The sequence below is a fragment of the Amblyomma maculatum genome, chromosome 2, assembly GCF_055883805.1.
Source record: "Amblyomma maculatum isolate TAMU_Amacu chromosome 2, ASM5588380v1, whole genome shotgun sequence".
Classification (NCBI taxonomy): Eukaryota; Metazoa; Arthropoda; class Arachnida; order Ixodida; family Ixodidae; genus Amblyomma; species Amblyomma maculatum.
In genome coordinates this window covers 119,413,636-119,440,856 of record NC_139345.1, presented here as the reverse complement: position 1 = coordinate 119,440,856, position 27,221 = coordinate 119,413,636, and the positions used below count along the sequence as shown (strand labels likewise).

General features: G+C 43.3%; 2 protein-coding genes across 6 annotated transcripts in view; both read left to right on the top strand.

Moving 5' to 3' along the window:
- Positions 1-6,895, top strand: part of LOC146199706 (zinc finger MYND domain-containing protein 11) — a 77,966-nt gene extending 71,071 nt beyond the window's left edge. For all 5 annotated transcript variants that reach the window (XM_084595206.1, XM_084595207.1, XM_084595204.1 and 2 more), the window contains 6 exons: positions 243-498; positions 1,131-1,524; positions 2,120-2,215; positions 2,719-2,877; positions 4,200-4,373; positions 5,208-6,895. In XM_084595206.1, the coding sequence (XP_084451332.1) occupies positions 243-498; positions 1,131-1,524; positions 2,120-2,215; positions 2,719-2,877; positions 4,200-4,373; positions 5,208-5,330 (1,202 nt within the window). In that variant the 3' untranslated portion in view covers positions 5,331-6,895. The remainder of the gene's footprint in view (positions 1-242; positions 499-1,130; positions 1,525-2,119; positions 2,216-2,718; positions 2,878-4,199; positions 4,374-5,207) is intronic.
- A 9,178-nt stretch (positions 6,896-16,073) lies between these two features.
- The window catches only part of LOC146199705 (formimidoyltransferase-cyclodeaminase-like), a 28,879-nt gene continuing 17,731 nt past the window's right edge, over positions 16,074-27,221 (top strand). Inside the window, exons 1-7 of the mRNA XM_084595195.1 lie at positions 16,074-16,261; positions 16,885-17,068; positions 20,786-20,914; positions 21,024-21,112; positions 21,707-21,886; positions 23,568-23,687; positions 23,885-24,034. Of these exons, the coding sequence (XP_084451321.1) occupies positions 16,205-16,261; positions 16,885-17,068; positions 20,786-20,914; positions 21,024-21,112; positions 21,707-21,886; positions 23,568-23,687; positions 23,885-24,034 (909 nt within the window). The 5' untranslated portion in view covers positions 16,074-16,204. The remainder of the gene's footprint in view (positions 16,262-16,884; positions 17,069-20,785; positions 20,915-21,023; positions 21,113-21,706; positions 21,887-23,567; positions 23,688-23,884; positions 24,035-27,221) is intronic.

Below are 27,221 nucleotides of genomic sequence, written 5' to 3'. Positions count from 1 at the left end.
GCGGGACTGAGGCTGTGCTTGCAGAACGCTGTGTATCTTAAGTTTTCATCAAAACGCTTGTTAAATGTTTTGCTTATTTCATTTAGCAGCACAGTTATCAGGAATACCATTTTGCAAGCTGAAATCTACAGTATCTATGCTCTTGTCAAGACATGTCGGCAGCCAGCTGCGGCCATCAGCGAACATACGGTTCTTTAAACGCATCTTTTTTGCCATCCGCCTCTCTCTCTCTTCCTCTGCAGTACACAGTTGCATGGCCGACATGGCCCGTCAAATGTTGCGCGACTGCAGCTATGACCTCAACGAAATCCGGCAGTGCAGCGCCTGCTACCGCATGTCCAACGAGAAGCGTGACAAGTACTGGTTCTGCCAGCCATGCGACCCGCCACACGATTTGGTCTTTGCCAAGCAGAAAGGCTTCCCCTTCTGGCCAGCCAAGGTCATCCGAGTCGACGACCAGTGCTATGACGTTCGCTTCTTTGGTGGCTACCATCAGAGGTTAGTACTTTCTCGCTTTCTGGCTTCTGAGGTGCATAGTGTGATGTAGGAGCTTTCAAGTTTGGCTCTCATCTCACTGCTACACAAAAGGGTAGCAGTTGTTGAAGATTCACTAGTTAGATAATGCTTGGTGTCCCTAGCCTAGAGATGGCAGGAGTTGGTATGCTGCAACGCAATGTTACCATCAGCATTTGTAATGGATTTGCATGAGCAGCAGCCATCCAAAAGCTCTAGGCGCTTCTCTGGGACCCGCTTACATGTGCACGGTATGATTTAAATAAGTTTAACAATTGCTTCCTCCCCTTTCTTCTGTGTGTTCATTTGCAATATCTCCGAAGCTAGCTGCGCCAAGTGCTCATATGTGATTTTTTGTTAATACATTGCAAAGGCAAATACACAGGACACCAGGAGAAGGATGATGGTTGTGCTGAGAATGGTGGGCAGTGGCAGCCATGTAGCTTCTGGATCCGGTTACCAGGGAGAGGAGGGCTGTGGTTCTCGAGAATTTCAAGCACCATTTTATGCCTGTAGCCACCATTAGTGATAAAGATGGACCAACATTCTTTCCATTAACCTTCTTCTTTGGTCTTGAAAAGAGCTGCTGACTGAGGCTCATTTGCAACCTTCCCCAGGGCACTTGTGGACCAGGCAAACATTAAGCCAATCACGACAAGCCTGAAGGTGATAGCGGCCAAGCGCACGACGGCGCTCAACAAGGCCTTAGACGAGCTGCGTCGGCACCAGCAGCTGCTGGAGCAGCAGCGAAGGGGCGGCCGTGCTGGTGAAAGCACGGCACCGACTGGTGTGCCACGAAAGAGGGGCCGGCCTCCTCGTGTGGTTCCACCTTCTCCACCCCCTCCCGCACCTACCCACTCCACATCTGGAGATGAGGAAGAGGAGAAGGAAGAAGAGGATGATGATGAGGAGGAGGAGGAAGAGGAAAAGTCTGGCTCTGAAGAACAGGAAGAGTCCTCTGAGGAAGAGGCACCATCTTCGTCATCACCCCCAAAAAGACTCCGCTTAAAAGTAAGCTGCCTGATTGCGCATACTGCAAGGTCTGAATCGGCAATACAGATGAAATGAAAGTACTCGGGTAACAGTGGTATCTTTTAATGTAAGTAGGGATTAATAAGTATGCTATAGTTCATTAGACCACTGTTTCACTTGATTTTGTAAGTATTTGTAATGAACACAAAATAAGAACAGAGCAGAGGAAGCAAGGTTTAATGTCTGAAGGCTATATGTATATTATTATTATTATTATTATTATTATTATTATTATTATTATTATTATTATTATTATTATTATTATTATTATTTTATATTTGTATATTGTATGTATATTTTTAGCCTGCCTTCCCTGGCAACACCTTATATGTTGGGACGAGTCCAAAAAGACATTTGCTACGCTGTAGCAGTTGTGTTAAGTTTATGATCATTCATAATTCTTTGTGGGTTGCTTTCATTGGAGACCAAAATTAGAGCACCAGGCGAATAAAACATTCGATGGCAAGGTCACTGTTTGGCATAAAAAGAAAGCTGGTTAATGCTTAGCAAAGGAGGGTGGACCTTGTTAATTATGCGGTTTTTTACTTCTAAACCAATCACCTTTTCGTTCCAGGACGAGTCATCATCTGAGGACCATAATGTAGTGTCATCATCCTGTCAAGAATCCCCCAGCAGTAGAGTTTCCACATCAACACAGACGCAGAAAAAGGTTTGTTTGCTGCATGGGTGCATTGTGCAGTCTAGATAAAAACATTCTGCTACCTAGATTTCTACAGGATTCTTAATAAAATCAAGAAGTTAGAATGATGTTCCACCTGCATTTGTCATTGGTAATGTATTTAATGATGTAAGTGTTTGTCGTGAACAAAATTGAGGTATAAATGTTTGTGGAAGTCAAGCAATGGCATTCTCTGCCAAACTGCCCCTTTGTCATTAAAATCAAATCATTGTCATCACAAGAGTCCATGTAAGTGGTCACTGATAACAGTGTGAAATTGTCATCATAAAAATGTAAGCATTTGTGAATGTAAATGTTTCTTGTGAACAAAATATGACAGCAGCAGCCATCTTAGGTAAATGAATGGAATCAAATGTTGAGGGTCAATCCTTTTCAGTGCCAACATATTGAGGAGAATTGAGTGGTGCATACAAGGGTCTGAAAGAAAGATGATGTATTTCTTTTTTTTTTTTATTTCTTTAATGTGCTCTCAGATGCTGGCATGTACGAGCAAGACATCTAGCATGGAAGAGGTCCCAGTGAAATGCGACTGTGACACAAAGTACCGACAGGCGTTCAGGGAGCTTCGTGAGAAGCTGGAGGCTAAGTACAGGGAGGAGAAGGAGCACCTGGTGCAGCAGGTCCGGGAAGAGGTGTGTATGCCTGCGCATTCCTGGAATAGTCAGTGCGCATTGATGCATACTTTCATGATTGATGCCCCTATGATGTGTCAACAGGTCAATAGAAAAAAATGTCTGAATATTTGCTCCTTTTTGTCTGGGGTTTTTAAAAGGAGCACCATGAAACCCATGTCATCCATTGAAGGGCTATTTTGATTCTTCAAGCATGTGCTTTAACTCCCTCTTTTTCTTGTGTCCACTTTATTTTTGGACTAATTGTATTGCAGTAGCTTGTCGTTCCTAAAGGGACAGTCTACTGACTTTTTCAACAATTTTTTTTTCTGCTTCATTCGAAAGCTCTATCCTCAAATTAACGAATAACCGGCTGTGGAGCTGAGAAATACAGCAGAAACATTCAAGATTTAATTTTTTACTACCGTAATCTCATTTTCTCGCTGGTAGTCTGCGTCTTGCAAACACTTACATCTTGGACACGACATGAAGTTTTTATAGTAACTCTATACAACTCTATAAACATGACGACTGCCCCGCTGCCTAGGTCGCGTCCGGAACATGTGATTATCTAATATGGGCAGATTTTGTTAAAATTATAATTGAGTGTACTAAAATAGATTTAAAAAGAATGAAATGAATAAATAAACTAAGTAAACGCGGTGGCATCTACCGCAGATATCGACAACTGTTTCTGCCTGTAGCAGCGCTGCTGATGGCACCGCCGCCTACAAGCATGGCAGCGTCTTTGGTTGTGTGATTTTCTGAATTCATTTTAAGAGCAATTCAAGCAAGATTAAGGAATAAGAGTAGCTTTAAGAGTTTGGAAGAAAAAATATATTAGGCTGTCTTAAGTCGATATAAACACCAATACCTGTCTGTATGACGCTATGGCATAGTCATAAAACGTACTATATTCACTTCAGATGCTACAAACAGAAGCCATTTAGTGGCGCCATCATCTGCTAAAAGCTGACCTTCTTAATCAATTTAAAATATAAATTCCGGGTTAAACCGCGAGTTTTTCCCTCCATACTGCCACCAAGTGGTGAGATATCTACCAGAATGTGCCACTATCTCTTTATACTCGTCTTCAGCTGTAGACTGTCCCTTTAACAGAGGTTTGGCAGTCTTTGATGCTGTGCGGCTTTTTTGCCTGCGAGACAGGAAGGAGTGGAAGACTAGGCACTTGGGATTAGTCGAGATCATTAGAAAGCCATTGAGGTCATTAAGGTCATTAGAAAGAAAGGGGTGTTACCAGGGCTGCAGAGATTGACGATCTCTGCTTTGTTTCATATAAGGGTACTGCAAGAATTGTGTGCAACATTCTGGCTGTTGTGCAGGTCCAAAAACAGTGCGAGGCCGAGAAGCTGAAGGAAGTGAGCTCGGTGCTGGAACGTATGCGCGTGGAACTGGAGCAGCACAAGGCCCGGGACAAGGAGGTCCGCGAACAGGACATCCTGAAGCTCCAGGAGCGACACCGGCAGGAAATTTCAGACACCAAGAAGAAGCAGTGGGTAAGTGCGTGCTGCCCAGTAGCTGGGTGAGCAATTTCTTTCCCTTATTTCAGGCGAACACCATCACTATTACCATTACATATGCTGTAAATGAGGACTTCTGTGTCATTCTGATGTCCGAGGGTGCTCGGCTTTTGCCTTATAACACAACAAGCAAGCAATGGTCTTCAAGTCACGTGCGCAGAAGCGTTGATTTGATCATTTAAGTTAAGTCACACGTGCCAGTCACCTGAAATGCTTGCAAGTGGGGAAAGAATGTGCATGCTTCACTGCTAGCATCGGTTTCCAAGGCTACACTGTAGCAAATTTATTCTCGAGCATGTGCGTGCTGTATAAACTCTTCCTGCCAACTGTACAGTACGGTCCACTGTTAAAGGGAACATGAGGCAGTGTTGATGCCGCACTTTACAAAGCACTCCCTAGAGAGCCAACGACAAACTATTGCACAAGGTGTATATGCGTAGTAAGCACAGCCGACTGCTCTTCCTGGACAAGCACTTGGTGTCGTCCATTTTTGCCTGTGGTCGGCGGCAGCGCTTTGCAAAGAGTCTAGGCTAATCTTGCGCTCTCTTTAGCAGTGGACCATACTGTACCTGTGGACTTGCGTGATACAGTCTGAGGGTGCTTGAGAGCAGGCGCACCCATGGGGAAGGAGGGTGGAGTGAAGTTCAGTGAATGTCGTCTCCTCTTCACCCTGAAAAACTTTTCATGTCAATTTTTATAGCCTTGCAGGTCGTTCCAATCGGCTTCAGTCAGAATTGTATCATTGGGAAACTATGTGGAATGTCGCTTCACTCCGTTCAGCTTTTCTAAGTGCCAAACCCACTTTTACAGTGCTACAACTGTGAAGCGGAAGCAATCTACCACTGCTGCTGGAACACCCTGTACTGCAGTGTCGAGTGTCAGCAGGTTCACTGGCACAAAGAACACAAGCGCTCTTGCCGACGCAAGCAGTGATTGTACAGCAGTCATCATTCGTCTCCTCCCCACTCTCATTCACCAGTCGCGCATCTCACAACGAGACTTCTTCACACCACCATCATGCAGAGACCATCCTCCTGTACTTTTTCTATGAACTCGTTTCTAATTTCAGGGCGAAGTGGTTCTTTTTATTTTTTTTGTAAGGGTTGCCAATGAAAATCATTGTGAGTGGCCCAATGGGGGAAATAAAAGAGCTGGAGCTTTTTCACTGTTCAGCACAGTTCTCTTCTGACCGGTGCAATACTAAGTTTGACAGCGAGATTGGATGTACTTCCGGTTGTTATGTAATTAATCATAGATTATTTCCCTTAACTCTCGGAAACTTCCTTGCTTTAGAAGAGACGTAAAATTGGGGCGATACACGAACACCAGCCCCAGCTTTTGTATTGTTCTGTGCATTTGACTTCAAGATGTAATCTGCCTGCAAAAATATCAGATTAAAAAAAAAAAACACCGGCTGCAGTTGAAAAAGCTCTTTTTTCACCTTGAGTGGGCTTTTCATACAATGAAGGGCGTTTGACTGAAACATTGTACTGCTGTTTCATGGGTGGAGAAGGCTCTCGAGTTTACCATCATGCGACCAGGTTTTGTGGGAAGCAAGTGTTCTGTGGTGTTAAGGTGCGTTGAGGTGCAAACTCGTCCCATCCTTTGCCAGCTGTTCAAGAGACTTCAGAGTGCATATCTGACCTGTTTGTACATAGAACCTGACTCGACGAGTTACGACCGTGGCATTGGCAACTGAAGCTTTTACTGTTATTTGTCCAGATTTAACTTCTACCTGGTTAACTGAGGCTTGGAGCATTTCCCTCTTTCCGCAGAGTGACATTTTGCAACGCTTTCCTACTACATTAAATCTTGGAGCTTCTGTATCACGCTCCAAGAATGCGTACATTTACAGAGGCAAGCAGTAGCTTATGCAAGATAACACCTCCTCATGTCAGTATGAGCAGTCAGAGTCTAGAGTATGTCATCAGTTGTGTTGTATATATGGTGGACTGTGCTTGAGTGGAACTTGCAGGAAGAAAATGTTTAATTTTACTGCAGTTTCGTTGTATAATATAAACAATGGTCTTGGAATACATGCAATACTACAGTGCTAGTATAATTACACTCGCCTGTATTTTTTTTTTAAAGATACGCGCACACACTCGGATGACTGGCAGATACGACTGCATTATCAAATTTAAATTATTTGTATTGTTGCACACTAGTTTTCTGACCTTCTCTACCAAAGTGGATTCAGAGGATGGCAGTGTGGTTGCATTGTTTATTGTGTCATTGTTAATGTAATATCTTGAAACGTGCGCACATGCGAAGCATTGTCTCTAGTGTTAACTGTCCCCCATTACAAACTTGTGTACTGAAGACACTGAACGCCTATGGAATTGCTGTGGCCAAATACTTGCATGAATTTATTTCTATTAAAAAAAAAAAATCACGCACTGGCTGCAGTTACTTATTTGCTGATCTTACTAATCATGCTGCTTAAAGATGAGAGCAAACAATACAGTTGAACCCAGATATATCAAACCCAAATATTTCCTAATATTGTCCTGCTTTAAATACACAGATTATCCACTTGAACATTAAGTGTAAATTTATAGGAAAGTTTGGAACAACAGAAAACGACTCATCAAGTAGCACTTAGTGGCACTCTTTTATCACTTTTCTCAGCTGCTTGGCTCCGTGCTGCAAGTGCTAGTGTTTTTGAAAGCACATGGCGAGGTGACCTTGGGTTGTACTCGAGGGTGGTCTTTGGTTTCTCGCTCATTTTCCACACCACGTCCCAACCTAACTATATTTGGGACAGCTTTCTGTTGCTGTGCAGCCAAAGCTACAGGGGTAGAGCTTACCTTGAAGGAGGGGTTCTCAAACTGAGTTCAACGGAACCCATGGGTTCTGTAAGCTACTTCTGTGGGTTCCGTTTGCTCCCACTGGACTTCATGTGTGCAGCGCATAGAGTCCGCGCACGGGCTCCATCTGTGGGCTGCACGTGCATCCAGCAAGATCTATGAAGGCTTTGGAGGGACTATATTTTGCTGCAGAGTGAGCTGGAGTGTTTCGGCTCCGTAACTTCACAGCCACGGAGCCGAAACACACCAGCTCACTCTGCACCAAAATATAATCCCTCCATAGCTTTCATAGATCTTCCTGGGTGCGCGTGCAGCCCGCAGATGGAGCCCGTGCGCGGATTCTATGCGCTGCACACATGAAGTCCAGTGGGGGCGAACGGAACTCGCAGAGCAGCTTTCGGAACCCGTGGGAGCTTTGGAGGGACCACGGAAAGTTTCCCCGAGTGAGCCTGTCTTCTACTTTTCCTGGGGTGCTTTGCTGCCCAAGGCATTGCAGAGGACAGCTGTGTCTTTACTTTGATGATCTTATTCTATTTATTTGTGTACCGGTAACAGGATTGGGTGTAGTGTGGTGTGGATTGGCCAGTTCCAAAGGACCATCTGCTATTACTTAGTGCGAAGCACGTAAGGCCTAGCAGCATCTAGTATACCTATACACTGACGAGTGGCTTATTGCTGCAAGGAACACACTACTAGTGTCAGTGCAGCGTATTGCTTTAGATCAGTGATTCTCGGATGAGGGTCTGCAGACCCCAAGGGATCCGCGAATGATTTTCGGGTTCTGCAAAGCCCATGCCCATAAAAGTAAAAAGTTGCTCTGACCTGGCTAGATGCAGTTTTGTAGGGTTAAAAGCAGGCATGTTCAAAGTTGACTTCAGCTTCTCAAAGTGAAAGAAATGTGAGAGGAGTGAAGAAACTGAGAGTACACGTGTGCTAGAGAGGGAGAGTGCATGGCGTTTGTTGATGCATGAAGCTCGAGCTCTGGGCGTACTGCTGGACGGAGCTGCAAAGCAAAGCGTCTCGGCTGATGATTGGGCAGCTGAGCAGCACAGTGTTGGGAGAAGTCGAATCCGGATCTTCTAGTGGCATGCATACCGGCGCCGACGCGTTGGCTCTTCCCCACGTCCTCTGCAGGTCGCGGCGCATTGGCTTATCGTGCATGTTTTTTTAGAGGCCAATTTAGCCTCGACTGAATCCCAATTCCACCACTTGCTCCCGGAACTGCAGCAACAGTTCGCACAAGATTCTCTCCTCCTCCCTCTCACTTATTCTCAAGGGGTCCCCCACCACTTCCACTGGTACACAAGGGGTTCCTGGCACATCCTTGTCTGAGAACCACTGTTCTAAATTGCAGTTAAGCTTAAAAACTGTAGTGAAACATTGAATTTGGTGAGTTGGTAAAGGTTTGTACTGAAAATACAGAGCACAAAATGCAACAAACAAGAAGAAAGGGGGCCACAGGTGCACTGTTTATATATGTATGCTTTTTCATTAATATCTATTGCTGTTGTTTATGTGTTGAATTGTATCATGCTATCGTGATCCCCTTCAGGTTCGATGTATCTGAGTTCGACTGTATAATTCGATAGCAGCAAGCAGATTTATGTCGCACAGTGTTGACTGTGCTGTTTTAGGCTGGATTTGGCAAAAGTGTATAGGTCCAGCCGCACATCGACGCACATTTTTATCGCGCACAAAGTAATGACGAACCATGTCATAAAATGAAATTTGCTACCACAGAGCTCCTCCTCATTGCACAAGATCAACGCACAGTTTTTTGTTATGGGCATCTAACCTTAGGGAGTCTACGTGGCAATTTTAGATGGTATGAATGAGTGGTTAATGGTGTGAGAGGCCTATGGCAGCGGACGTACTGTGAATGATGACGAATGATTGGCAGAGGTTATGATATTTCTTGTTTTGTTATATTTTTTTATCTGATGTTTAGGTGATCATGGCTGTAACCTTGGTTGGAAATTTATTGAGTTAGAAAAGCTTTCTTCAGATTCTCTCAGTGTGATTTTACAAGAGGAATGTCCTGGTTGTGCAAATAACTTCGTTCCTTCAGGTTTGGGAAAATTACTGGAGTTGAAAATCTGGCCCGCTTATTTACAAGTTTTATTTTCTGCGCTGCATACCAATTTTTCAGAAGTGGTTTACACGGAATGTTATCTGCCTTGGGTTATGTATGCTGGAAATGCTACAAGCGCTTGCCATTCCCATTTTACTTCTTACACTCTTGCAGTGATCGCATTGAACTTTCTCTTAGGAGATGCAGGCCTAGACCTATCGGAGAGCTCTGTAAACTTGCTGCAGTTATCAGCTTTAAAATTACCTATTGCAATTCACAGACCTCCTGCTTGAAAGTGAGCATTGGCTCAGTACGCTGTAAATATAGTTTGGCCCCTTCTTTATTTTTTAGTGACAGCAGTTTTCAGTATGTGTAACTATATCATTTTGTTACTTGAGCAGACGTAATACCGCGATAGTCAAGGCATAGTTTTTGGTGGAAGAAAGTAATCCAGTGGATTTACTGTGCACCCACCATGTTAGGGCTGGCCTGACCCAATTTTTTTATTTTCTTTTTCTCAGGCTTAAGGGCTAAGTGCTGGAGCTTTGCTGTAGACGAAGAAGACGACGTAATGTTGCGACCGTAATGTCATGATGCGTGATGCACGCTAGAGTGTCGTTCATGTTGGCTGAAGGCATTACCATCCTAGTCATTTCACATAGACCACGGCGGTGGTTAAAGGAAATCTGATCCTTTTCCCGTCTCTTTTTCATTTTAATAGTGTGCTTAGTGCAAATTTTGGCCTATACAAGCTTGCTTTTTAAGATGTTCATTGCGGTCTTTTAACCGTGTGGCTTTGGTAATCAGTAACTGCTTTTCTCAGCAGCTGTTCTTGCATGTGCTTTAATGTGGCATGTATACCTAAATCTCCATTGTGCAAGTCTTTGTTTCTTGTGCTCTTGATGATGCTGTAGTGCAAGTTAGTTGCCTTTTCTTTTTTGAACAATGATTGTAAAGAGTTGAGAGGGATGTGCTTTGTTGTGTCCGTGTTATTGAGCTAAGCCTTCCCATTGGCCGCATGGCTGAGCTGACTGCAACATTGTATTCAAGGGTAAAGGTGTTGTTTCACCCATGCTGTAGTGTTTGCTTGTGAATGAAACTGCTTGAATGGGGTGACACTATTAGCTTTTAACTGTTTTGAGTAAGAGCAGGCGCGCTGCGCATTTGATTAAAATCAGAGGCTAGTGAGTCCCATCTGAGAATTCGGGAGCTTCCTTTTTGTTCTGTTTGATGGTTTTGATTGCTTTTTTATGCGCACACTTGTGAAGGTTGTGGGTAGTTGCGCTAGTTCCGCAACATTCTTAAAGCAGTTTTATCGCTGCCCTCTTCATGGTTGGCAGAATCTCTTTTTTCCTAAGAGGTTGCTTCAAAAAGTGGGTTATGATGCAGTACAATCTTTGCACCGTGCAGGCATTCTTTTCATCTGAAAAGACATTCTTTTTTTTTTAACAGTTATCATTACTGAAGCTGATCAAAATGCCATGCAACGCTGCTGATTACATTTTGTTTTCCAGCAGCATTTTTAAAATGTTCTTTTCTTGGATTAAAAGATCTAGTATTATTGAACAGTTATCATTACTGAAGCTGTTCAAAATGCCATGCAATGCTGCTGATTATATTTTGTTTTCCAGCACCATTTTCAAAATGCTCTTTCCTTGGATTAAAAGATCTAGTATTATCGGCAAGGGAGTAATGGGCTAAGGAAGTAATTGCCTAGCTTGGAATCGGCACTAGCAAATAATGGGCAGTCAAACCCATCGTCATTACTTCTTTTTTTTTTTTTCAGACTGCTAGCCAAGGAACAGGAGCATACCTTTCTTTTTTCTTTTTTTCTTTTAGTTCACATTAGTAGTATTTGCTCGTGACTGTCTTGCGATGGAATTCTTAAAGGAGAGGAGAAATTTATAAATGCTGCATGTACCAAAATTTTGCACTAGAGCACTTCATCTGGTTGAGCCTAAGCGAAAGCATTGTGCTGCAATGATCTCCAGAGTTTGTAGCTTTGGCATGCTAAACCCTGGCAATCTCCTGCCAAGCAGGAAGGCACCTTCCCTCTCCTGTCAGTCACTGCACGTCTGGGACAAGTGTTTCTTGAAAAAAGCTAGGTGCAAGGATTAATGGAAGGCATGTTTATAATGTCCATTTTTCTGATGACATTTCTCTTCAAAGTAATTACTCAACTGGAGCACACACTTAGGGACCAAAACAAAGTACAGCGGTAGACATAAAATTAACGGTCAACCATTGGGAAAGGGGGCAGCAGTATATGATAGGTGGAGGTGTATTGGATGGGACTGTATCTTTATGGGCTCGGTAGTGAAGTTGAAACCCCGAAATGATATTGCCAGGTTAAGAATGTTTTGGAGTTATGATTAGCTCTTGTGCTGCAGTAGATGATATCTAGCTGCTGCTGCTGCTGCTGCTACTGAGGCTGCTGATAATAGCCTTGGGTCTTATCACTCTTATCACTCCTTTGTGTTGCAAGCCATATAGGCTTCCTTTTACACTTTATGCAAGCTTACATTTGTCAAAATTCACTTGCGCTATATTTATTTTCTCTTTGTACAGGCTACTCAAGATGTCAACAATGCACTACATTCATAGTAGATTTTACACTTTCGAATCTTTTTAAACTTATTCTAGAATTCTTATTTTGGTGTGCTGTTTTGAACCAAAACTAAAACAGGTGCAGTTGGCAGCACCGGTGAAAAGGTACTTGGCTAAAATGACACATTGACAATTTTCTCTCTGGAGAATATTCTATAGAAATAATTTCAAGTTTCTCTCCAAAGTCTCATTTATTGTGTCCTGCTTATATGGAAACAAGTTCTTTCAAGGATTGGCGATTTTTACCTTCCTTTGGTTGGGCATATTGTTTGAATGAATACATTTTTCAGTCACTGCATTAGTGATTGGTATCCCTTTCTCTTTGAAGACTGCTGAAGGATAGCATGGTTGTAGAGGGTGTTGCTTGAACATTGTTGCTGTTACTATCGACTCGCAATAATTGGAACATATTGGGGCAACACATTACTTTTGTTTGAATTATTATTAACCTGAATTATCGAAATGAGTAAATATGGTCCAAGGCAAACTAAATATTTATTCTAGAATGGATCGAATTCCATGCACATTTGATCCTCATAAGTACCTCGGTGCTTTGCAGTCGTCGGTATTATACATCTGGTGGCATCACACTTCAAAGCAGCCATATTCTTCACACCTGATGCAGTGTGCTTAGTCTGGCCATGTTGTGAGGACCAGCGTCTTGTATGTGTTGGTATTTAATGATATTCTACTTGTTAAACTGTTTCTCGAAGAGCGCATGCTACAAGGAAGCAAGATTTTTCAGGTCACTCACTCAAAATCGCACGTGTGCATTCTTGATCGCTTGAAAGGAAAAGCCCGCGCTGTAGCTGCCTTGCCAAACTACTAGTAACTGAACTGTTGTGAAGCACGGGGACACAGTAAGGCAGGAGTGTAATGAATTAAGTGAATTTTCTTGCCAATAGGAAGCCAAGGCAAACTCTTGGTGAGAAGCGACCAAGCCAGTCAAAAAGTTGGGCAGTTTGAAAGACCAAAATGAAGGCAGTTCTGAAATTGTTTGGCACAGAGCGAATGAGCCAAGATTTTGGAATTTGAATTGCCCTGAAGTACAAATTTTTTGAAGAATATCGCGAGTCAGTGTTGGCATTGCTTGTGGTTGCATAGCTGTATGACAGACACTTGTTGACCAAAATTCCCTGAAAGGGATTTTTTTTGTAATTATATGGAATATTGTCATTAATGTGAACAAAGACTTGCATAATTTAGTGTGTGCCTGGAATTATTTCTGTGCTCAAACTGGTATCATTGTTTTGCTTTGTCTTAGTGTCTTGTTTGCTTGTGTTGAACTCTGCGCTGACAGATGTTTTCGTTTTTTTCTTTTTGGCAGCTTGTATCATATTTTCAACCTTGGTTATGTAATTTATCAGCTTCTTAAAAAGTGCAGTATGATGCTTCTTGTGAGAATGTTGCCTCTCTGCTCCTTGTAATAGGGGGCGCAGAATCTAAATTTATGTTGGTATGCACCACTTGTTACTAGGTGTAATGCACTGCTGTTTATTTTGTGTGTTTTCAATCAATGCAAATACAAAATGTTCATTACTAAGTGTGAAGGCTATTTAACATTTACGCTTTACTCTGAAGACCTGGAAGAGAATTACTGCTATATTTGTGTTCTTGCATTGCAAGCAGCTGGTGCTGCCAACTGCTGTAACCGTGTAACCCGGAATTGGGAACATTTTCCGCTGTGCAGTTTTGTGTCCATACTCGGCCTTCAAATTGCAGTTGAGAGTCCATGAGAAATGCTAATTTTATTACTGTTTATGTGCAATGAACCATTCAGGCGACAACAGTTAAGTGGCCAATGGAAGGATGCAGCCCTGTTTTTCAACTGTATTTGAGTGAACGGCCCTATAAAGACAAAGAGAGATCACACCAGGGAGCGTTATAATGTAGGCTTTCGTGAAAAGTGCAGTGGCGCTTATGATGAATGATATTTGACAAGTTAGGTTCATTTTATGCATGCTTGTGCCTGGCATCGTCTGCTTGTGTGTTCGGAAGAGTTTATGCAAGTCAGTAGATCATACAGACAAGAACTTGCCTTCGATTGCTGCAAATTGTATGAATGGTAAACTACAGATTGATGGCCATCGAAACATAAAGGGCTGACACTGCCTCTTCCAAGTTTAAAGTGGTTTGCAAAACAACTGTTTGTAAAAAGAGTGTGATATTGAGTCACCGTGTGGAAGGAAATCAGCGATATGGATAGGAGCAGCTACAAGTTCTAGTGCGAGCTGAGAAGAACCCTGTACTGTCTGATTACCGCACACTGTAGCAGTAGATTCACATTTCAGACATAATATTTTGGCAACTAACCTATTTCCGCAATCACCCTGGATGGGCTTTAGTTTTCTTCCCAAGCAATTTCATTCTTTAGCAGCTGTCACGCACCCAGAGGCTGTACCAAGGCCACAGTCAAACCACACAGTTGTCTTTCTAGCAATAAAACGTTATCAGGGAACGAGAGATAGCTAAGTAATTCACTGGTCCAGGAGGAATGCTGGAGAGAACTCGTCAACTGTAACAGCTTGTTTTTCTCTTGTAAAAAGCACACAGGTGGTAGCATTACATGGGTGCATTGGTCTGTCTTGGTATGAGTAGCGGACCCAAACTACTACTTTTACTGGGCACAAGGAAGTAAAGGTGCAGTTGCCAGTACCATACATAGGAGGTTTTGAGTTTGGTTGTTCCTTAGGGTCCCCATTATAGGCAGTGTAGCACTGATACTTCTTGTGGTTATGGACGTGGACTGCAGTGTGTGGTCGACATTTCATCATTCATGTGCATTCTTGGTACAGTTAGGCAAAACAAAAGTGCAAATGGTGGTGTTTGGTGGCACATCGCATAGTCGTGAAGGGAGGTTCAGTGTCGCATACGTATTGCAGACTCATTTTGTATAAATTGTGCACCGGTTTTTGTTCTCTACACTTGTTCATTGTGACTAGAGCGTGTCCATATATTAAATGTTGACATTGTGCCATCATTTTGGCATGCAACCATAGTGTGTGTAAACTGTTATGTAGTATGTTGTCTTGTGATGTAATCTGCTTTGCGCAGAACATGTTCTTGTGTTAGACTGCATGGAGAGATTGTAAATGCTTACCGAATGAGACTGTATTAAACTTTTTGTGGGACACTCGTCATTCTTGTCTTTTATTCTCGCGCCTTTCTAGGGTGTTCCTGCACAAGCAGAACTCATATACCTTGAGAGAAAAGATTAATGATAATCTCTTGCAGATCGACCTGCTGCCTTTTAAACAAACAAACAAAAATCACACAGGTGCGGTTCGTAACATGGCAAAATTTCTGGCAGAACGATCAGAAAAACGCGCGTTGAAATCAGTCCAGAAAGGCTAGCCGTTAAAGCAGGTACCCTTGGTACGGCTGCTCTTGCTTTCCAGTCTTCTGTTTGCGCATTGTGGCAGTAGTCTGGAGGGGCAGTCAAGGGCTGATAAGGATGCTGCGGAACGATGGAAACAACGAGACGACGTCGTTGCTTATCTCTCCCAATTTCTTAATGGCTCAGGCGTACCAGGGGCAGGCAGCACAGGTAAAAGCCGTCCGCTTATGAAGTCTGCAAATGTACAGATGCGGCCATAACATTACGAGCACGCTTCAGTGTTTTAAAATAATCTCGCGCGTTCCGCGGGGAAGAGTTACTGAATTCGTACGCAACGTGTGCCAGCATGTGTATAACGAATTTCCATTTTTTTTTTCTTTTTCGGCGTAAGGCGTGACAAGTGTTTGAGCACCGAAGCGTGCTCTGTGATGTTACTGCAGCTACTATACGTCCCACTGGCACTCCAAAGCTAGCTTACACGCGAACGCGCAAAACTCCGCTTTACTCACTTCATTTTTTATCTCCCCCGTTTGTACCCCTTTCTTCATTACCTCTCGCTACAGGGAAAGCTCCAGGAAGGTTGGGACTGGCTGTATAACATGAAGCATAACATCAGTAGCTTAATTAAAATTCGCGCTTTATAAAGCGACGTTTGTACCTTTGTACTGTACACGGCCACTTCGCAACTACGGAAAAAACGATCATTTGAAACGGCCAATAATAAACCGTCAATAATAAAAAAGAAAGCTTCAGACGTTTACGATAACACCTTGCCTTCACGATAATGCGATAATGCCTGGATGGCGCTGCTGTAGGCTCACGCTTCGCGTGTTTTGCAAGGCAGGCGGCGCCGCTGTTGCGCGACGCCGGAGACGCTTTGACAAGGTTCCCTAGCAGACGATAAGAGTAACTGCAATTGCTCTGTGTAGCAGCGTCCACCAGCCGAAGAGCCTGCTTCTCTTGGCGCCTGCAGAGCTCCAATATGCGCACAAAGATTGTGGAGTGCGTGCCTAACTTTTCCGAGGGTCAGGATCAAGAGGTGGGTGCTTTCCACTCCAACGGCGATCAGTTTCACTCTTCGCTGCCTGTGCTGGTTGTCTCGTCGCGCCGATACATGCGCATGGTATACATGAGTAAACAGTTCATGTTTTTGTATATCCGGAACGCATCACGTATGCGCATTGCCACACATAGCGAACACATGAGAGCAGGTGGCGTGCCTAATTCTATGCAAACATGCGCATACTCTCGCATGTATGTGTCCCTGCCACGACTTGACCGCGAGTTTTCGAAACCGGTTGCGCTTCAGTGGAGCTTGCCGTCGTAATCGATGTTTGTTTAAGTGCGTATATCGACATTAACGTACTCTTCCCAATAGATATTTCTCCGTAAAATCAATTTTTATCAGCGCGGCGCGTACCTTCGTGTATCTTTCTGATGAGAGGTAAATGCTTACGACCTTGCGACTCTAGCACATAAAATTTTAAGTATGATTTTGTGTAACCCGGGCGAATAACTGCTATAATAATGACTTGCATATGTATCCATGAGAGTCACATGAAAACATCCCCGGCCTTAATTTGACTCGATCGTACGAGACTGCATATGTCGCAAACAGGCAGAACTTAACCTCATTTAAAATATGAATTTGTTCAATTTCAGATCATTGACGAAATAACAAAAGCCATCAAGTCGACACAGGGTGTGTCCTTATTAGGTGTAGATCCTGGTTCTTCCACCAATCGCACTGTGTACACGTTCGTGGGTTCACCTGATGCAGTCATCCAAGGAGCACTCAATGCGGCCAGGGTGGCCTACAAGCGCATTGACATGACAAAGCATAAAGGTACATATTGCAGCAGTGCGTACTGTCTCCTTGGCATTTTTAGTGAAGCCATGACCTCATAGTGAATAAAACCACATATGCAGGATTTTCGTGAATATATATGCATGAGCCACCATCATGCTGCATGAATGCATGTGTGATGCAAGCATTAGCAAATGTAGTGCCTATATGTGCACTGGGCACATCAGTGTTGATTTCACGAGGCCTTCAATGTCAAGTTAATTGTCCATTAGTGCTGCGTGTAGTTCTAAACAAGGCATTCTTGGCTTTCGTTGCGTTATGCTAGAAATGTGCTCTGTTTAGAGATTAATTTTTGTTTGGTAGGATCATATTTACCACTGACTTCAGATTAAAAACTTAAAATAATTCAAAAACATAATTGCAAAGGCCACCGGAATCGCTCATAAGACGACTCACTCGGGCTCACATTCAAATCATGATCAGAGGTAAGAGTAGATACAGAGTTTTATTCAAATCATGATCTAAATTGTGAGTCTGGAATCGCATTCATATGTTTATGCCTACTGATTACTTAGCCTCGGCGGCCGCTTTTAGATGGAGGTGAAAAGCAAGGAGCCTGTGTGCTGTGCGATGTCAGTGCACGTTAAAGAACCCCAGGTGGTCGAAATGTCCGAAGTCCTCCACTACGGCGTCTCTCATAGCCTGAGTCGCTTTGGGATGTTAAACCCCACAAACCAGACCTTTGCTTATGCTTTATAACAAGGTTAAAATCACATGTGGGACCTCACTCACATTATGAAAAATGATCAACAAATTCCTTGAAGCACAAAAACTAGTCTCCTGCCTAAAAATGATTGTTTTGTCGGAGTCACTTGTGCTGAAAAAATTCCACAGATCAGTCAGCTCATATGAGTCATGAGTCGAGATGAGTGAGTGAATCCAGATGAGTTGTGGGTCAGAATGAATGAGTGAGCCCAGATGAATCATGAGTCGAAATGAGTTGAATGTGTCCAGATGAGTTGTGAGTCGAAATGAGTGTGGTATACCAAAAGAGTTGTGAGTTGTTGCAACGAGTTGTAGGCTTGAATTGAGTCATGGGTTGGAATGAATTCTTTTATTTATACATTTATTCCTAAAAGGTCTCTGGTGAGACATAACATGAGCGAGTGTGCTTTACAGTAGCGAACAAGTATAATGAAAATCACGAAATATTTTTAATGAGTATTTGAATGGTTTCGTGTCAGTGATTGTGGCGACTTTGGTGGGCCATTCTCATGATGTCTGCAAAAATGACTGCTGTAAAGTAGTATGCGCTTGTGTGGAATGCACTGTATTAATGTGGCTGGAGTGGGAGATGCGGTCGGCTCCTTTTAGTCACAGGTTATCAGAGGGCAAAGCATGGAAAAATTTATGAAAAAGGTTATGATGCTCTATCCTACACTGCTAGGCTGAGGGCAAGTATATTTGTGCTTTTACTGTTAAGATGCTCAAAAAACTCAAGGGCATATGTAAGGTTATTTTGGTATGGGTCAAAAATAGCATTGGCATATCTTAGGCTGTGCAAACATTTGGAAAGCAGGTTGTTCAATAAAGGCAGAACCGGGAGAAAGATTATGTGGTATATGACCTAGAGCACGGTTAGGAGGATTTATTATTTGGTTAACATGATTTGTCCATTTTAAGTCACATAAAGTATGGACACCGAGGTATTTGACAGATTCAGTTTTTGCAGTCTGGATGTTATTGATGCTGTAATCAGGAACAACATACTTAAGATTGCAGTGAATGGGCAGGTGGACAGCTTTAGAGACATTTAATGACATGAGCCAAGTGTTACATTAGTCCTGTTCATGAGAAAGGTCACATTGTAATGCGAGATTATCGCTGGGGTTCGTTATTGGTCGGTAAATGACACAATCAGCAAAGGAGTGGGTATGAGAAAGAATATTATGATGCAGGTCATTAATGTATATTAAGGAAAGAAGAGGCACGAGCACTGTACCTTGTGGTACACCATAAAGCACGGATGTTATAGAAGATGGATGTGAGTTGGCACCCATGAACTGCTGACAGTTAGTTAAAAATCCTCGAATCCAGCCCGGAACACACGGGTGAATGTTAAGACGTCATAACTTTAATAAAAGACGACAATGGGGAACCTTATCAAACAGCTTTTCGAAATCTAAAGATACTACGTCAGTCTTAATAATAATAATAATAATAATAATAATAATAATAATAATAATAATAATAATAATAATAATAATTATTATTATTATTATTATTATTATTATTATTATTATTATTATTATTATTATTATTATTATTATTATTATTATTATTATTGGTTGACAGGAAAGGAAAGGCACTGTATCTGCTACACTTATTCTGTAGACACCTGTACCGTGCTGTAAGGGAAGGGAGGAAGGTGCGAGAGACAGCGGCAAGAGAGAGAGAGGTGCTGTAGTGAAGGGTATGAGTGATATCGACCACCTGGATATCTTTAACGCGCACTGACATTGCACAGAACATGGACGCCTTTCCGTTTCGCCTCCATTGAAACGCAGCTGGCAGCAGTCGGGATCTAACCCGGGCATTCTCCGGAACACTAGTTGGGCACCTTAACCACTGCGCCACCGTGGCGGGACAGTCTAAATGCTCCTCGTTAAGTTTAAGTGTAGGTTGTGCAGGAAAAGAACAAGCTGAGTGTCACAAGAAAGATTTTTGTGGAAACGACACTGATTTGGGTTAAGAAACTTATTCAAATATGTTAAAAGCTTAGCACTCTGAGAACGTAAAATATGTTCCATTATTTTTGCAGAGACGCTTGCTATTGAAATCAGGCGATAGTTATGCAGGGATAAACAGCTTCCTTCCTTGAAACTGGGATGATCTTGCCCACCCGTCAGTCATGTGCAATTAAACCAGTGTTGAGCGAATCCTGAAAGATGAGTAGCAAAAACAGGCTACACGTATGTTTAGTATTTTTCAGAACTTTGGCGTTAATATAATCTACACCTGCGTATGACAAGTTTTTCAGTTATTTAATGACTTTTAACAATGCCCATGGGAGGAAATATGACATTTTGCATGGGTGGGTGCGTAAGGTATGGTGGACAGAGAAAACTGTCAAGCGGTTTATTAGTCAAAACTGAACTGAGTGTTTTATTTAGAACATCAGCAATCTAATCTTACCTAACCTAACCTAGCTTCACTTAACCTATCCTAACCCAGCCTAGCCTAGTCTAGCCTAGCCTGACTTGACATGATCTAAACCTATAGCCTGACTTAGTCCTGCTGTGGGAGTGAGTGCAGTGGTTAGGGGGCCCGACTATTATGTGCAAGGATTCAAAATCGAACCTTGGCCACGGCAGCTGCTTTTTGATGAGGGCAACAAGCAAGGCACCTGTGTGCTGTGCGATGTCAGTGCATGTTAAAGAACCCAGGTGATCAAAATTTCTGGAGCCCTCTAATACAGCATCTCTCATAGCCTGAGTCGCTTTGGGACGTTAAACCTCCCAAAACCCAACCCAACCCAATCCTACACAGCCCAGCGCAGCCTAACCTAGCCTAGCCTAGCTTGACCTGATCTAACCTTGGTAGTTTGAGCCTGGGGCCATCAACTCATAATTTGGCTGATGTATGCATATTTGTGCTCTTTGGGGACCCAGACCACATTACACGTTTGGTGCATCGGTCACATGCACCAGGATTCTATGTTCATTTACTTGAAGTTTGTTCATTTTGTTTACACAGGGGAGCATGCAAGACTTGGGGCACTAGATGTATGTCCATTCATTCCTGTGCAAGGTGTTGAAATGGAAGAGTGTGTCTATTGTGCCAGAAAGTTTGGAGAGAAACTTGCAGCGGAGTTAAATGTGCCAGGCAAGTATTGTTTTTTTTTTTCCCAGGTTGTTCCTGCTTTTTTGCAAACTTACCCGCATGTTATTCACAAGAAACTAACTTCGTTGCCTACATCACTTTTGCATTGCAGTTTATCTCTACGGCTTTGCATCGCAGCATGACTACAGGCGGAGTGTGCCTCAAATTCGTTCAGGAGAATACGAAGGACTGTGTGAAAAGGTGTGAGTCCTATCTTTTACACACTGCTCTAAAGGTGATCGACATTTCCAGCTGGCTTCTGCACTAATGAGGGGGACATTGTACTAAAAGCAAGAACCTAAAATATCATAGGGTTGCCCCCTGCAAACTCATTTGATTGTCATTGTTTTTGTTTGTGGAAAATGTAGTGTTTAAAGGCTGAGCTGTGGTAAGAGCTTTAAAAGCAAGAACTATTTGAACACAGGCTGTGCAAGAAACCAAGTTTCATTTTAACCCAAAAACATATCGCACAAAATGTAGTGGTGGAAAGGAAATGTTCACTGAGATCCATGGACTGGATGCAATAGTTAGCATATAGGGTTCAAGTTCCCCATGTGGCGTTTCAAGTGTGTGGATGCAGCTGTAACCTGCTCTTATTCCTCCAGGCTTACACTAACTCACAGAATATTCGTCACACGGTTGAACAATATCAAAGACTAGAGCTTTTGCTCCTATATGCTTTGCTGCAAGGCTGGAATTCACCTTCAAATCAACGAATGTTTTCAGCACCGTTTGTAGATCGCGTTGCCCATGTACCATTTCCTATAGATTCTATGCATTCCTGTGCTTATGCAGATCCTGAAGCCTGAATGGAGACCCGACTATGGGCCAGCCGAATTTGTGCCCCAGTGGGGAGCCACAATGTCTGGAGCCCGCAAGTTTCTCATTGCATACAATATCAACGTGCTTTCCACCAAGGAGCAGGCACACCGCATTGCACTTGACATTCGAGAGGAGGGAAGGGGAAAAGGCCAGGTGAGTAAAAACTAGGTGGCACTTTTATATATACAAGTGTCCAAGATTTTCTGGACAACTTCATACATAAGGTGCTCTTGGGGAGTTCTGAGAACTCTAGTGCAGATCTGTTGAATGGATGGGATTCAAGTATGTTTTGTAAAGATTGTTTTATTCAGTGAGTGGCTGAATATTCTATTTCAATAGAAAGAAAAACTCTCCCTCTCCTTTAAAGTTCACTTGCAACTTAAAGGGCTCTCGAAATGCCATTTACCAAGTTTAAGCAAAGCAAATAAGCAGTAAGTACTATTCTTGCAAGTCACTCTATCACAAACATTTTTGAGCGCGCTTCATCACCACCATCAGTGATTCAAAATGGCATTCCTTCTCTTCCCTCTCAATTCATGCACTCCAAGACTCCATAGTTCCCTGGATGCAGGCCACACCATCGCTTACTCCTGGATTGCATAAAATTAGCAAACATTGTTTTTGCATTAATTTAGTCATCTCTTCACCCTTCATGACATGCTCCTTTGATGCCCTGAGGCAATAAATATTGTTAAAAAATATAAAGGAACCAGTTGGTGTCTGCACCTACTCATAAATTAGTCGTTGGTTGACGTTTGGTTTTTTCCTGAGCTTGGCTTTTCTTCCTCCCGCATGTTTGTAGGTCACTGCCTTCCTCTTCTTTATTGTTTGTGCTCGAAGCTCGGCTGCCAACAACATAGAGATACGACGGCTGTAAAACGAAGCCATGTGTGTGACGGCATTGGCCTCGCTTATGCACACATGAGTGGCTCACACAGCAACACGAGCAGACAACTTTTGCAGCTACTGAAAGTTTAGCCTCCATGACTGCAGCTAATGGCAACCTTCAGTGGCCTGTCACTCACCATGACATTGCCGTACTCATGACATATATCTTGATAAAGAATAGTTGCAAAAACTGCCTCTATGCACTGGCCAATCAGCCTGCAAATTTCAATATACCTAGTTTTTAAGAACTAATTATTAATCACTTGCTCTGTTTCAAGGAGCTTTGCTTTGCTCTAATGCTCAAAAGCATTCATTCTGCACACAACGCATTTACAAACAACCTTCCAGCTCATTTCCTGGTACCCTAAGTAAGTATAGACTAAATTTAGGCTGCACGTTTTATTCTTTGTTACAGTAAGAAGTCATTAACAAGCACATGGATCACCATGTGGTATTTGTCTAAGACAGCTAAATAATTTATAACCGAATTTCTTCTGTCTTGTTCTGCTTTCAGTTTCACCAGCAATGACCAATGTGATGCCAATGTTCATTATAGCTCACGCATAAAAAAAGTGTGACGTAATTGCTTGTTTGTTTTCATTTACTACAGGGCTTAAGCCTACCTTCCTCAAGAATTGACAGGGTAATCCATGGAGAAACAGCGTTTTTAGAGCAGTTTTTTTATTGTATGACCTATATTGAACCTCGACATCAGTTCTATCATTTAGAGCAAAAATAGCATGAGAGAAATTTAACAATAAACTGTTTAGCTGTCCTTGGTGAGTACCACACGGTGATCCATTTATACTTTTGCTTTGTGCGTTATTGAAAAGAACAAACCGCCAAAATTTGGTGTCTATGCTCTCATGAGGTACATATGTGCCCCAAAAGTGCACTAGACAGTCCTCTCAGAGAGCTTGTTTACCATTTGTGCTTTCCTCCGCAGTCCGGTCTCCTCAAGAGCACTCAGGCTGTCGGCTGGTGGCTCGAAGAAAGCAACATTGCACAAGTTTCAGTGAATGTTTTAGATCACGACGTCACGCCAGTTCACGTGGTGTATGAGGAGGTAAGCATTGTCACCACATTTTTCTGAAAATTCACTCAACACTTCCTTCTTTCATCCGTGTCGTTTTGAATGCCATTAAGTTATGATGTGCAGATTACATGCGATTGACCTTCACAACTGTTCCAGATCACAAGAATTGCAAAGTCTTTAGTTATGATGTGCAGATTACATGCGATTGACCTTCACAACTGTTCCAGATCACAAGAATTGCAAAGTCTTTGAAGCTAGCTGTCACTGGCTCACAGATAGTGGGCGTTGTACCACTGAAAGCCATTCTCGCGGCTGCTGAATTCTACATGAAGAAGGAGAATCTCTTCGTCCTCGAAGAGGATCAGAAGGTTCATCTGGTGAGGGATTACTTGGCTTCTGATTAACCGTCACATTAGAAAAAAAAATAGAAGCATGGCTTTTGCTTCCGTAAATTTCTGTCTTTGTTTGTGAACGCATTTGGCTGAAACATGAGTGCAGTGGCTGTGAAAAGCCGCTTAAAGTAAGCGGCAGTTTTTTCCTGTTTGCTTTCATTCCGGTATTCCTACATATACATTTACTGTGTGCGTATAGGCAAATATGGACTGATCATATTCCGTTGTTGCATTTTTGTGATGCCATAGCTTGCACATTTGTTTTAGTGACGTGAAAGGAACTTTTCCCACTTTCCAAGAGCTTCATTTTATATTTATATACTTACTGTAGCTTCAGAAGCAAGCAGCAAAAAAGGGGATTCGAAATAGAAGTGTGCTGATGTGCAACTTTCTATTTTGCACAGTTCAACACGCATACTCAGTCAGCATTTTGGCATCACATTTTTGTGCCAGCGCAACATATCCTCAAACGATGAAAGCCAGAACATCATCTTGGATCATGAATCCATGCTTCATTTGACTTGCGCAAACTCTGCCAAATTTTTGGAAATTCTGGCTGCATTGTATGTCTGCAGTTTTCGTTAGGAGGTTTTGAGTGAGAGAGCTGCAGTGCTCAAGGTTCAGTCATTATTGTGGGCACTTTTGATTGTTTTGCAACTAAGCACTAAATTCAGCTTGAATGCATCTGTTTTTGAAAAGCAGAGACATGTGATCGCTCAGTGATTAGTGTTGTAGCCAGAAAACCTAACTTTTGCAGGTATAAAGTAAAATGATACACTATAAAATAAAACATTCGATATAAAATTGCTTTGATATGTCGCTTGTAAAGGGAATAATATTAATTTGCAAAATTGAATGCAGCGGAATGTTAAAGACAAGAAAATATCATTGCGCACATCTCTATTATGCTTTAAGTCATGTCCAAAAGGTGCACAATTATGCACCGTTTTTTATTTACGGATGGTATTTAGAACAAACAAGCATTGGGTTTACTAGAAACAGATTTGGAAAGAGGAAAGCGAGCTCTTTGAAGTGATGTGATTTTCATTCATCATTCCATGTTAGGAAAACAGCAATTTCGAGCAGCATGTCCATTTAAGTCACTTTATGACGTGCAAAACTGCCCAAAAATGTATTTGTAATTTGAAGCAAGATTGGCATATGCTGTATCATACTGACCTTTCTTCACAACTTCATGTCGCACATTGGTACAATTTTTTCGTTAAAGTTGAAAAGTGTTAATTCAATTTCCAATTCTGCTAGCCAAAACCCTTGTGGTCATGATTAATTATTGTTAAGGAAACGAATAGAAGGAAAGACACTTGATTTTATGAATTTTTGAAATGCTTTGCAATGGCAGATACAGTAGAACCCTGCTTAATAAGCTCTGGGTTCACACAATTTCTCGGTTCACGTTCTCAAAATTGTGACAAATGAAAATGTTCCATGAAAGTTAATATTGACACGCTGCATTCTTTATTTTCCCTCTGTGCTGATCGCGAGCGTGTGCCTCCTCGAGGCGAAGAAACCGACGTTCGTCTCCTCGAGGCGAAGAAACTGAAGTCGAAGCGGGCCTGCTAGTTTCCTGCCGCACTGTGACTTCTGTTACTCCTGTGTCCCGCGGTGACTTCTGATCAGAGACTTCACACCGTGACATCTGGTGGAGGTGCTGGGTAACGCAACCCATGCTCCGAACACCTCCAACCAGCCGAGACTCCAGCCCTCAAGGATCTCCTACCATCGAGATTACGCCTACCCATCAGAGTAGCCGACGGCTTTGAGGGCTTGATCCTGAATTCGCGCCTCTACAATTTTCTCGTACTGCGAGGCCGCCACCATCTTCTCCAGCACCACCTTCGGAGACAACACAACCACCCGTAATGACGCAGGTAAACACCACTGCCCCCTCCTTCGTGTTGCAGCAGCCGCGGGAGATACCCATCTTCCAAGCCTTTCCCGGCGACGACCCGGAAGACTGGCTAGATAAATTTGAGCGAGTAGCCCAGTACAATCGCTGGGGCGACGACCAGAAACTGCAACATGTATTTTTTTCGCTTGACGGTTCAGCTCGCACATGGTTTGAAAATCATGAGACTACTATCCCAACGTGGAGTTCCTTCAAGGACCAGTTTCTGCAAGCTTTCACCACCGTTTTTCGGAAAGAACGCGCCGAGCTGCTCCTACAGACGAGAGTTCAGCTCCCTAACGAGAGCGTCCTCGTTTACTTCGAGCACTTCGAGGACATGACGAGGCTATTCCGTCGCGCTGATCCAAACATGTCCGAAGAAAAAAAACTTCGATATCTTATGAAGGGAATTAAGGAACAGATCTTCGTTGGATTAGTGCGATGCCCCCCCAAGACCATCGGGGAATTTGTATCCGAGGCCACTACCATTGAGAGGGCTCTAGAGATGCGATCTAAGCACTACGAGCGGCCGTCCATCCCTATTGCTGCCGCCATCGCGGACACTGGTAGCACTGACGTGCTCCGTGAGACCATACGGGCCATCGTCCGCGAGGAGCTGCAAAAACTATTTTCGACGGCAGCACCCCCTCAAGTATCCAGCCTTTCTCAGATGGTTCGGGAAGAGGTCAACCAGGCACTCAACCCACCCGAGCCACTCCCGACAATGCCACCACAGCAGGCCATGACCTACGCCGCAGTCACTCGTCGTGCCTGTCCACCTCCCAGTCAGCATCCACCTCCAAGTCAGCACCAAGCAGCCCCTGTATACACTCGTCAAGCGCCTCCCGCTCGAATTTCTCAGGTGCGTCCACGCAAAAGCGACGTCTGGCGCACTCGCGATAATCGCCCGCTGTGCTTCCACTGTGGCGAAGCTGGTCACCTGTTCCGCGATTGCTATTACCGACGAATGGGTCTGCCGGGATTTAGCGCCGACGCGCGAAAGCCGCAGCGTGGTGAACGACCCCCTGCCATTGACGCGTACCTGGCTGAATCATCCGGAACGCCCTATGACTACTCGCGGTCGCCTTCACCGGGCCAATACTCCTCGCAGACACGTGGTAATGCCGGCCTGACGCGGGTCCGCTCCCCTAGCCCCCATCGGGAAAACTAGACGCGGCAACCTTTGGAGGGAAGGTTGCTCATCGACGAAATTCTCAAGCTCCTCCACCGCTGCAACGGGATGGCCACTCCGTTTCACGACGACAC